At 45.4% G+C, this 12,096-nt stretch overlaps 1 protein-coding gene and 1 non-coding gene across 2 annotated transcripts; one reads left to right on the top strand and one right to left on the bottom strand.

Annotated features, from left to right (window-relative positions):
- The first annotated feature begins 1,201 nt into the window (after nt 1-1,201).
- On the top strand, nt 1,202-1,274 carry trnam-cau (transfer RNA methionine (anticodon CAU)). Its single transcript has one exon. It is a non-coding gene; the product is annotated as a tRNA-Met (tRNA).
- Nucleotides 1,275-10,326: 9,052 nt separating this feature from the next.
- LOC137308333 (zinc finger CCHC domain-containing protein 3-like) lies at nt 10,327-12,083 on the bottom strand. The gene is made up of 2 exons (XM_067977131.1): nt 11,350-12,083; nt 10,327-11,269 (listed from the first exon to the last, which is right to left on the bottom strand). The coding sequence occupies exons 1-2, from the start codon at nt 12,081-12,083 to the stop codon at nt 11,242-11,244; spliced, it is 762 nt and encodes a 253-aa protein (XP_067833232.1). The 3' UTR covers nt 10,327-11,241.
- Nucleotides 12,084-12,096: the final 13 nt, after the last annotated feature.

Raw genomic sequence — 12,096 nt, forward strand, 5'->3', positions numbered from 1 at the left:
TCACGCAGAATGTGTGGAGAGAGATGCGTTTGTCTCTGTCCCAGTTCATCCCCAACACCTCGGTAACACAGGACGCTGTGCTCCATGGGTTGTTCCCCAGGACGTACACTGAGACAGATATCGACTGCTGCTGGAAGACCATCAACTCGGTGAAGGAGGCCCTTTGGTCCACTCGAAACCTACAGGTTTTCCAGCTGAAGGAGCTGTCCACGAGCGAGTGTTGCCGACTGGCACACTCCAAGGTCCAGGGGAATGTGCTGCGGGATGCACTGAGGCACGGTGCGGCCTACACAAGGGCTCTATGGGGAAAGAGCACCGTGTAAAGCCATCCCACCTTTTATTACACAGAATGTATGACAAGAAATGCACTCTGCATTGTATCGAAATAATGGGATCAGAGTGTGTGCGATCTGTTTTGTATTGTTTAGAATTGAAATTGCGATTTTTACCCTGAACTGTATGCATCCTTAAATTTTATGAAATAAAGTATATTTTGAAAATAAAAAAAAATTGCTGCTCAACGGCACTCCTCTGAGCAGCGAGAGACCTGTCTGACTGTCTGAGAGAAGTCTTTTTTGCCTGAAAGTGAGTCCGGTTTGACGTGTTGTTGCACAAAGGCACTCCCTGCTGGTGAGCAGAGGAAAATGCTCGAGCAAATCAGCCATGTTCGGACAGACACAGAAAGCTTTCAGGTTTGAGAAAGGAAAAGCGCCAATATTTTAACCAGTAAGCAATCTGTAAAGTTAAGAAAGCGGCCTTGAGCTCAACACCATTCGCTCCAAAAGCAAGTTTGCTACTTTGCGCCGGAATTAAACCAGCGATTTAAGAGTAATTTTGCTTTCAAGATTTAATCTCTACAAGTTTTCCGCATTACCAGCTGAGCTATCGAAGGGAAGCAGCAAAGGTGATTGTTCACCGTGCGCCTTTTGACACTCCCGGACTCGTGGAGTTGCGTGGGCATGACCGAGACTGACTCGGTACCTGCTCATACCGCAGCGCTTTGAGAGTGTGAGCTGCTCCTTACTCTCCACAACCTGGGTTAGTGGAGCAATGGAGAACGTGTCTGGCCAGAATTCAGAAGATTGTTGGTTCGATTTCCACCTGGATGGAGAGTTTTTTGCAAACTGCCGATTAGTTTATGATTTTACAACTTGCAAACTGTCCTACTTGTTAGTGCTGCCTGGATATATATGGATCAAGTGCCTTCTTAGCGCAGCAGGCAGCGCGTCAGTCTCATAATCTGAAGGTCCTGAGTTCAATCCTCAGAGAAGGCATCTTTAAGCTTTTTTTTTCCATCTTTGCTCAAGACCAAAATCAAGAATTTTTGCTGCCTGCAGCACACCAAAAGATTTGCTGCCCCTTGACCCCTCTGTACCGTAGCACGCAGTGAAGCTTAAGAAGTACATGGACCATGGGCTCGCTGAAAACTGACACCACTTTTGTTTCTGGACAATTGACCCAAGTCAAAAGGTGAGTGGAGAATGCAAGAAACGATCCTACTATCTCTCACATGCTCAGCGAGCACTCTATCAGAATCATAGAAAGGTTACAGCACGGAATGAGGCCATTTGGCCTATCGAGTCCATACCAGCTCTATGCAAGAGCAATCCAGCTTGTCCCACTCCCCCGCCCCATCCCCGGAGCCCTGCAAATGTTTTCCTTTCCATGATTGAATCACCCCCTCGGGCAGTCCATTCCAGATCCTAACCACTCGCTGCGTAAAAAAGTTTTTCCTCCTGTCACATTTGGTTCTTTTGTCAATCAACTTTAATCTATGTCCTCTGGTCCTTGACCCTTCCGCCAATGGGAACAGTTTTTCTCTATCTACTCTGTCTAAATCATTCATGATTTTGAATACCTCTATCAAATCTGCTCGCAAAAGTTTCTGTTCCAAGGAGAACAATCCCAGCTTCTCCAGTCTATCCATGAAACTAAAATCCCTCATCCCTGGAATCATTCGAGTAAATCTCTTCTGCACCCTCTGCAAGGCCTTCACATCTTTCCTAAAGTGCGGTGCCCAGGAGTGGATACAATACTCCAGTTATGGCCGAACCAGTGTTTCATAAAGGTTCATCATGACTTCCATACTTTTGTACTCTATGCCTCTATTTATAAAGCCATGGATCGCGTATGGTTTTGAACTGCTTTTTCAACCTGCACTGTCACCTTCAATGATTTGTGCACATACACCCCCAGATCTCTCTGTTCCTGTACCCATTTTAGAATTGTGCCCTCTAGTTTATATTGTCTCTCCTCGTTATTCCCACCGAAATGCATCAATTCGCATTTTTCTACGTTAATGTTCATCTGCCACGTGTCCGCCCATGACAACAGCGTGTCTATATCCTCTTGAAGTCTATCACTATTCTTCTTACTGTTTACTACCCTTCCACTGTGGGAGAACCTTCACCACACGGACTGCAGCGGTTCAAGAAGGCGGCTCACCACCACCTTCTCAAGGGCGATGAGGGATGGCCAGCGATGCCCACATCCCATGAACGAATAAAAAACAATTTCGTGTCCTCTGCAAATTTGGAAATTGTGCCCTGTACACCCAAGTCCAAGTCATTAATATATATCAAGAAAAGCAGTGGTCCCAGCACTGACCGCTGAGGAACAACACTATATACTTCCCTCCAGTCCGAAAAAACAACCGTTCACCACGACTCTCTGTTTCCTGTCCCGCAGCTAATTCTGTATCCATGTTTCTACTGCCCCCATTATTCCATATTTGTGGTTGTTTATTGTAAATTGCCCTTCACAGTAGCTGCTTCGCACTCGCCTCCAAGCGGCTCCACGACCAGCAGAGAAATCTTGCCTTGGGTTGGCCCCCTCCCTGAATACAATCAATACTTTACTCCAATCGGTAGTATCGAGCATCAGCAAGTGAGCAACAGTAGAACTGGAAGCCACAGCAATCGTGAATGATGCTGAGAAGAGCCCGAGCCTGCGGAAGGCAGACGAGGTCACCGGAAAGGAACAGCGGCCCCGAGTTTGAGGGAGCAGCGAAGGCCCTGTCTGTCTGACTGACTGACAGAAGTCTTTTGCCTGAAAGCGGTTTGAAGTGTTGTTACGCAAAGGCACTCCCTGCCGGTGAGCAGACGCAAATGCTCGAGCAAAACAGCCGTTTTCGGGCAGACACAGAAAGCTTGAATGTTTGAGAACGGAAAAGAGGTGCCCTGTGCCTCAGCGCCAACATGTTAAGCAGTCGGCTGTCTGTAAAGTTATGAGAACGGCCATGAGCTAATTGCTGCTTATTCCAAAAGCACGTTCACTACTTCGAACCAGCGACACTAAGGATGATTTTGATCTACTTTTGTATTAAACACTTCGATTCGACCAGCTGAGCTATCCATGGGAAGCAGTTAAGGTTTTTCCCTTTGGTGATTGTTCACTGTGCGCCTTTTGACACTCCTGGGCTCATGGAATCGTGTGGGCATGACCAAGATCGACTCGGTACCTGCTCATACCGCAGCGCTTTGGGAGTGTGAGCTCCTACTTACCTTGTATCAGTTGGGCCAGTGGAGCAATGGACAACATGCCTGTTTACTGATAAGCCCATTGTAGATTCGGTTCCCATTTCACACGAAGGTTTCTGTAAACTTTTTTTATTACATTACTACATAAAATTTAAGAATACACAGAGTTAAAATTAAATTTCACAATTTCGAAGCAATACAATACAATAAAGACCGTGTCTCACGGTATGGCCCGTCCAGTTAAAGGGGCCACACCATGAGATCTCACGGTGTGACCTGTCCAGTTAAAGGGCCTCACCCTGTGATCATAAGACCAAAATAGATGGGAGTAGGAGTTGGCCATTCGGCCCCTCGACCCCGTTCCGCCATTTAATGAGATCATGGCTGATCTGATTTTTACCTCAACTCCACTTTCCCGCCTTTTCCCCATATCCTTTGACTCCCTTGCTGACCAAAAATTTGTCTGACTCAGCCTTGAATGTATTCAATGGCTCAGCCTCCACAGCTTTTTGGGGTAAAGAATTCCAAAGATTCATGACCCTCTGGGAGAAGAAATTCCTCCTCATTTCCGTCTTAAACGTGCGAACCCTTATTCTGAGACTATGGCCCCTAGTTTTAGATTCCTCCATGAGGGGTTCCATCCTCTCAGCATCTACCCTATCGAGTCCCCTCAGAATCTTGTATTTTTCGGTTAGGTCTCCTCTCATTCTTCTAAACTCCAACGAGTATAGACCCAACCTGTACAATCTTTCCTCATGAGACAACCCATCCATACCTGGAATCAACCAGGTGAACCTTCTACAGGCATTTGGAGAGGCAGGGAGTGATTAGGAACAGTCGGCATGGTTTTGTGAGAGGAAAATCATATCTCACGAATTTGATTGAGTTTTTTGAAGGAGTAACCAAGAAGATAGATGAGGGCTGTGCAGTAGATGTGGTCTACATGGACTTTAGCAAAGCCTTTGACAAGGTACCGCATGGTAGGTTGTTACATAAGGTTAAATCTCACGGGATCCAAGGTGAGGTAGCCAATTGGATACAAAATTGGCTTGACGACAGAAGACAGAGGGTGGTTGTAGAGGGTTGTTTTTCAAACTGGAGGACTGTGACCAGCGGTGTGCCTCAGGGATCGGTGCTGGGTCCGCTGTTATTTGTTATTTATATTAATGATTTGGATGAGAATTTAGGAGGCATGGTTAGTAAGTTTGCAGATGACACCAAGATTGGTGGCATTGTGGACAGTGAAGAAGGTTATCTGGGATTGCAACGGGATCTTGATAAATTGGGCCAGTGGGCCGATGAATGGCAGATGGAGTTTAATTTAGATAAATGTGAGGTGATGCATTTTGGGAGATCGAATCAGGCCAGGACCTACTCCGTTAATGGTGGGGCGTCGGGGAGAGTTATAGAACAAAGAGATCTAGGAGTACAGGTTCATAGCTCCTTGAAAGTGGAGTCACAGGTGTATAGGATGGTGAAGAAGGCATTCGGCATGCTTGGTTTCATTGGTCAGAACATTGAATACAGGAGTTGGGATGTCTGGTTGAAGTTGTACAAGACATTAGTAAGGCCACACTTGGAATACTGTGTACAGTTCTGGTCACCCTATTATAGAAAGGATATTATTAAACTAGAAAGAGTGCAGAACAGATTTACTAGGATGCTACCGGGACTTGATGGTTTGACTTATAGGGAGAGGTTAGATAGACTGGGACTTTTTCCCCTGGAGAGTAGGAGGTTAAGGGGTGATCTTATAGAAGTCTATAAAATAATGAGGGGCATAGATAAGGTAGATAGTCAAAATCTTTTCCCAAAGGTAGGGGAGGCTATAACGAGGGGACATAGATTTAAGCTGAGAGGGGAGAGATATAAAAGGATCCAGAGGGGCAATTTTTTCACTCAAAGGGTGGTGAGTGTCTGGAATGAGCTGCCAGAGGCAGTAGTAGAGGCGGGTACAATTTTGTGTTTTAAAAAGCATTTGGACAGTTACATGGGTTAGATAGGTATAGAGGGATATGGGCCAAGTGCAGGCAATTGGGACTAGCTTAGTGGTATAAACTGGGCGACATGGACATGTTGGGCCGAAGGGCCTGTTTCCATGTTGTAAACTTCTATGATTCTCTGAACTGCCTCCAATGCAAGTATGTCCTTCCTTAAATAAGGGCACCAGTACTGTATGCTGTCCTCCAGGTGCGGTCTCACCAGCACCCTGTACAGTTTTAGCATGACTTCCCTGCTTTTACACTCCGCTCCCACATAAATAAAGGCCAATATTCCGTTTGTCTTCCGGATTACCTGCTGCACCTACATGTTGACTTTTTGTGTTTCATGTACGAGGACACCCAGATCCCTCTGTACTGCAGCATTTTGTAGTATTTCTCCATTCAATTAATATTTGCTTTTTTATTTTTCCTCTCAAAGTGGATGTCTTCACATTTTGCCACGTTATATTCCATCTGCCAAATGTTTGCCCATTCACTTAACCTGACAATATCCTTTTGCAGACACTTTGTGCCCTCATCGCAACTTGCTTTTCCACCTATCTTTGTATCATCAGCAAACTTGGCCATAAGATACTCTGTTCCTTCATCTAAGTCATTGATATATATTGTAAATAGTTGAGGCCCCAGCACGGAGCCCTGTGGCACCCCACTAGTTACAGATTGTTATTTGGAAAATGACCCTTTTATCCTGACTCTTTGTTTTCTGTTAGTTAGCAAATCCTCTATCCATGCCAGTATATTACCCCAACACCATGAGCTCTTATCGTGTGCAGTCATCTTTTATATGGTACCTTATCGAACGTCTTTTGGAAATCCAAATATACTGCATCCATTGGTTCCCCCTTATCCACCCTGAGCATTACTTCCTGGTGGTGGATGGGGTGCCAATCAAGCGGGCTGCTTTGTCCTGGATGGTGTCGAGCTTCTTGAGTGTTGTTGGAGCTGCACTCATCCAGGCAAGTGGAGAGTATTCCATCAAACTCTTGACTTGTGCCTTGGAGATGGTGGAAAGGCTTTGGGGAGTCAGAAGTTGAGTCACTCGCCGCAGAATACCCAGCCTCTGACCTGCTCTTGTAGCCACAGTATTTATGTGGCTGGTCCAGTTCAGTTTCTGGTCAATGGCGACCCCCAGGATGTTAATGGTGGGGGATTCGGCGATGGTAATGCCGTTGAATGCCAATGGTAAGATAGTTAGACTCTCTCTTGTTGGAGATGGTCATTGCCTGGCACTTGTCTGGCGCGAATGTTACTTGCCACTTATGAGCCCAAGCCTGGATGTTGTCCAGGTCTTGCTGCATGCGGGGACGGACTTCATTATCTGAGGGGTTGCGAATGGAACTGAATACTGTGCAATCATCAGCGAACATCCCAATTTCCGAACTTATGATGGAGGGAAGGTCATTGATGAAGCAGCTGAAGATCGTTGGGCCTAGGACACTGCCCTGAGGAACTCCTGCAGCAATGTCCTGGGGCTGAGATGATTGGTCTCCAACAACCACTACCATCTTCCTTCTTGCTAGGTATGACTCCAGCCGATGGCGAGTTTTCCCCCTGATTCCCGTTGACTTCAATTTTACTCGGGCTCCTTGGTGCCACACTCGGTCAAATGCTGCCTTGATGTCAAGGGCAGTCACTCTTACCTCACCTCTGGAATTCAGCTCTTATGTCCATGTTTGTACCAAGGCTGTAATGAGGTCTGGAGCCGAGTGATCCTGGCGGAACCGAAACTGAGCATCAGTGAGCAGGTTATTTGTGAGTAAGTGCCGCTAGATAGCACCGTCGACGAAACCTTCCATCACTTTGCTGAAGATCAGTGATCGAAATTTCGCTTTCCCCATGAGTGATCTGTGTTCGATTCGCGGCCAATGCACTCTCAATTTCATTTTAGATCTTTAATTCGCCAGCACCACTCAACCCCGCTTATAGCTGAAATTCACCATTTATTTAGGGCTGCAAGTAGTGTGGCCACTGTTTTCGGCCAGAATGGAGATGATTGGGTAATTCCCCCGTCAATCACTGCTGTAACTGACTGGGAATAATTTTACACACATAATTTGTATTATGTAATTATCCTCCCCTCATTGCATTTTACAAACATACAAACATACGAACAAGAACTAACAGCAAAAGATACTCTGGTGCATCCAGCCTGTCTCATGCAATTCTCATACCTTGTGTTTCACACTAAATACAATCCCCACTCCACCCAAAACTACGCCATCTCCTGTGAGAGGCGAAAAAACAAATGAAAACTCAGGCCAATCTGGGGGGAGGGGGAATCTTGGAGTTTCCTCTCGACCCTTAGGAGATCGAAACTGGAGCAGGAGGTTATTCTGGCCCTGGATAATTCTATGCATTACCTACCTTTTGCATGCGATGATCTGCCCCAGCCTGAAAGAGGTCCAGCTCTCGATTGAAATATTGCTGGAGAAATAATCAATTTATATTATGTAACTATCCTCCACTCATTGCATTTTACTGGATCAATAATCAATATATATTATGTAACTATCCCCCACTCACTGCATTTTACTGAATCAATAATCAATTTGTATTGTGCAACTATCATCCACTCACATACTGCATTCTTCTGGCGAAATAATGAGTTTTTATTCTGTAAATCTCCTTTTAAAGTCCGACGTTATGTATTTGTTTGTCTATAATAGGAAGTGTATGCATACTTTGTTTAAAATTGTTGTAGATTTACAGTAAAGTAGTAAAATATCTGGCAATTTCTGAAGCAAGTAGAGTTTGTTGAAATATCAGAGGTTTTTGCAAACATGCTGAGAAGGTGGGAGTTACAGAATCGAGGTTCTACAGCGTCACCTCTGGTGGACAGGTGTAATTACAGCATTTCACATTTACAGAGGCAGTTTTTTATTGTAAAAATTAATACAATATAGGAATTTCTAATGGAAAGAGGTGACGCAGAAGTGTAAGTACTTTTTAAAAACAATATTAGGTGCAGGCATATGATTTATAATGTATTAGTAATTGAACTCGCTGGGCTTTGTTGTAAGGTGTCAGTAGTGGCCCAGTTGATAGCCTCCTTAACTCTGATATTGGACATTGTAGTTTCGACTCCCACTCCAGAGTCTTCAGCACAAAATCTAGGCTTACTGGATTAGTCCAGTGCAGAACTAATGGAGTTTGGTACTCTGAGAGGATCTGTCTTTCAGATAAGACATTAAACAGAGGCTCTATATTCTCTCACAGGTGGACGTGAAATAGTCTAATGCACTATTGGAAAAAAAGCAGGCGAGTTCAACCCAGTGTCCTGGTCAATGTTTATCACTCAACCAACATCACCAGTACAGATGATCTGCTTATTATTACATTGCTGTTTATGGGACCTTGCTCTGTGAAAATCGGCTGCTGTGTTCCTACATTACAACAGTGATTACCCTTCAAAAAACACTCCATTGGCTGCAAATCGCTTCCGGACCTGCTTTGATCGTGAAGGGCGCTTTATAAATTAAAGATATTCCTCTTTTATTGTTAAATAGCAAAACCTTTGCCAAATTGTGAAATAAAGATGTCGAGTTGGTTGGTGCATAGATTTTCCTGTACAGTACAGCAGAAGTAGGCCATTCGGCCCCTGGACCCTGCTCCTCCATTAAATAAGATCATGGCTGAACTTTTACCTTAATTCCACTTTCCCACCGTATCCACATATCACTTGATTCCCTCAGTGTCCAAAAATCGATCGATGTCAGTCTTGAATATACTCAACAACTGAGCATCAACAGCCCTCTGGGGGGCAGAAAATTCCCAAGATTCACAACCCGCTGAGTAATTGTTTTCCTCTTCTCGGTACTAAATGGCCGACCCCTCATCTTGAGACTATGACCCCTAGTTCTAGAGTCTCCAGCCAGGGAGAGCAGCCTCTCTGCATCTACCTTGTCAAGCCTTCTAAGAATTTTATACGTTTCAATTAGATCACCACTCATTGTTCTAAAATCCAGAGAACATGAGCCCATTCTACTCAATCTCTCCTCACAGACAACCCGCTCATCCCAGGAATCAATCCAGTGAACCTTCGTTGCACACCCTCTAAGGCAAGTATATCCTTCCTTAGGTAAGGAGACCAAAACTGTGCACAGTACTCCAGATGTGGTCTCACCAAAGTCCTATATATTTGCAGCAAGACCTCCTTATTCTTGTACTCCAACCCCCTTGAAATATTGGATAACATAGCATTTCCCTTCCTAATTGCTTGCTGTACCTGCATGTTAACTTTCTTTGATTCGTGTATAAGGAAACCCAAATCCCCCTGACTACAACATTTCTTAGTCTCTCACCATTTAAAAAAATATTCTGCTTTTCTATTCTTGTTACCAAAGTGAATAACCTCACATTTCCCCACATTATACTCTATTTGCCACCTTCTCGCCCATTCACTTAACCTGTCTATATCCCTTTGAAGCCTCTTTGCGTCCTCCTCACCACTTACTTTCCCACCTTTGTATCGTCAACAAGTTTGGATACATTATTCTCGGTCCCCTCCTATAAGTCATTGATATAGATTGTAAACAGCTGAGGCTCCAGCACTGATCATTGCGGCACCCGTCTCGTTACTACCTGCCAACCCGAAAATGACCCATTTATTCCTTACTCCTTTTTTCCAGTCCGTTAACCAATCGTCAATCCATGCTAATATATTACCTCCAATCCTATGAGCCCTAATCTTGTGTAACAATCTCTTGTGTGGCTCCTTTCTCCTGTCCCAGTGGTTTCTGGACCATCAATAGATTACCGGAAGCCCCAATAGATATCTGGAGCACCAATAGATTTCTCCCATCCCAATGGTTTACTCCAGCTTTTTTTTTTCAAAAAAATGTACTTTATTAATAAAATTTGCAGCAATGCATACAGTACAGTTGTCATATCACATTCCAAACGTACACAATACAGATTATACAATTTGCAGGTTACATCAAGTACGGTTCAATGAACACATTGTACATAATTACAGTTCATCACACTATGGGGTGTCTCATTGCATTATACTCAACACAGATTATTGATTACAGATTCATTGCAGGTACATTACAGATTCATTACAGGTACATTACAGCAATTTGAATTTTACATTCTGCACAGGGTTTTTTTTCCCCTGATTTCAGCCCCTCGGTATACAATGGCGGGAAGGCTATAAACGGTTGCCTTTCCCCACAGAGCCTTTGCGGTGGCCGCACCCATCCTCAGTGCATCCCTGAGCACGTAGTCCTGGACCTTGGAATGTGTCAGTCTGCAACACTCGGTCGAGGACAGCTCCATGCACTGGATGACCAGCAGGTTTCGGGCAGACCAAAGGGCGTCTTTCACCAAGTTAATGGACTTCCAGCAGCAGTTGATGTCTGTCTCGGTGTGCGTCCCCGGGAACAGCCCGTAGAGCACACCGAGACAGACATCAAATAAATACAGTTCATGAAACTGCAGGGTGCCTCATTGCACTTGCAATCAGTATAGATTACAGTTACATTACAGCAATTACAGTCATTACAAGGAGTTTTTTTTGGTTTCCAGTCCCTCGGCCTACGATGGCGAGAGTGTCCTAATCTGTGGCCTTTCCCCATCGAGCTTTTGCGGTGGCTGCATCTCACCGCCCAGTCCTGGAAATGCTTTAATATCTAAGGGTTACTAGGTATTTTACAGAAAAGAACGACGAACACCATTGTTAATCGGCCAGCAAGTCCTTCGAGGTGATAGCTCAGATTGTAAACAATTTTACAACACCAAGTTATAGTCCAACAAATTTATTTTAAATTCCACAAGCTTTCGGAGGCTCCATCTGACGAAGGAGGAAGCCTCCGAAATCTTGTGGGATTAAAAATAATTTTTTTTAATCCCACAAGCTTTCGGAGGAGGTCGCGGCCGGGCGCTGACTCTTGGCCTTCTTTGGGGCATCCTTGCTTGTTGCCCCCTCCTCCTCCGCTGTGTTGTTCTTGGCCGCCTGGGCGTAGCTGAAGTTGCGTTCGGGGCAGACCCTGTAGAGATGGCCTTCCAGCCCGCACAGGTTGCAGCGCTTGCTCTCCTTGCAGTCCTTAGTCTGGTGTCCTTCCTGCTTGCAGTTCTTGCAGACGGTTGCAGTGCAGGTGTTCGCTAAATGGCCGGATTTGCCGCAGGTGCGACAGACTCTGGGCTGCCCCACGTACGTGATGTATCCTCGACTTCCTCCGATGGCGAAGCTGGAGGGAGGGTGGACGATGTTGCCGTGGGCGTCCAGTCTCAACGTTGCCGTGACCTCCCTCTTGCTGGTCCAGATCCCAAACTGGTCGGTGACGTCGACGCTGTTCTGCGCCCCGTCGACGTATCTGGCAAGGAACGTCAGCACATCGGCGAGCGGGACGTGTGGGTTGTACATGTGTACAATCAGCTTGCGATTCCTCTGCGTTGGGAGGGTGAAGAGCGGCTCCGCAGCGAGCATGGCCAGCAGTCCGACGCTCCCCTTCTCCTTGAAGACTTGAAGAAGCCTCTGGCATCCAGCGACGGTCTTGAAGGTGACGTCAAAATGTCCGCTTAGAGGGAAATCCTCCTTCCTGGTCAAGGTCTCTCCCCTGTCAGGTAAGTATGCTCGAATTGTGTTGCAAATTTCCATCCAACGGCAGTCA

The sequence above is a fragment of the Heptranchias perlo genome, unplaced genomic scaffold, assembly GCF_035084215.1.
Source record: "Heptranchias perlo isolate sHepPer1 unplaced genomic scaffold, sHepPer1.hap1 HAP1_SCAFFOLD_129, whole genome shotgun sequence".
Taxonomy (NCBI): Eukaryota; Metazoa; Chordata; class Chondrichthyes; order Hexanchiformes; family Hexanchidae; genus Heptranchias; species Heptranchias perlo.

Coding starts and splice junctions, on each gene's coding strand:
- LOC137308333 (XM_067977131.1), bottom strand. CDS start 12,083: ATGGAAATTTGCAACACAATTCGAGCATACTTACCTGACAGGGGAGAG. Junction 11,270..11,349: donor CAGCGCCCGGCCGCGACCTC/CTCCGAAAGCTT, acceptor GTCAGATGGAGC/CTCCGAAAGCTTGTGGAATT.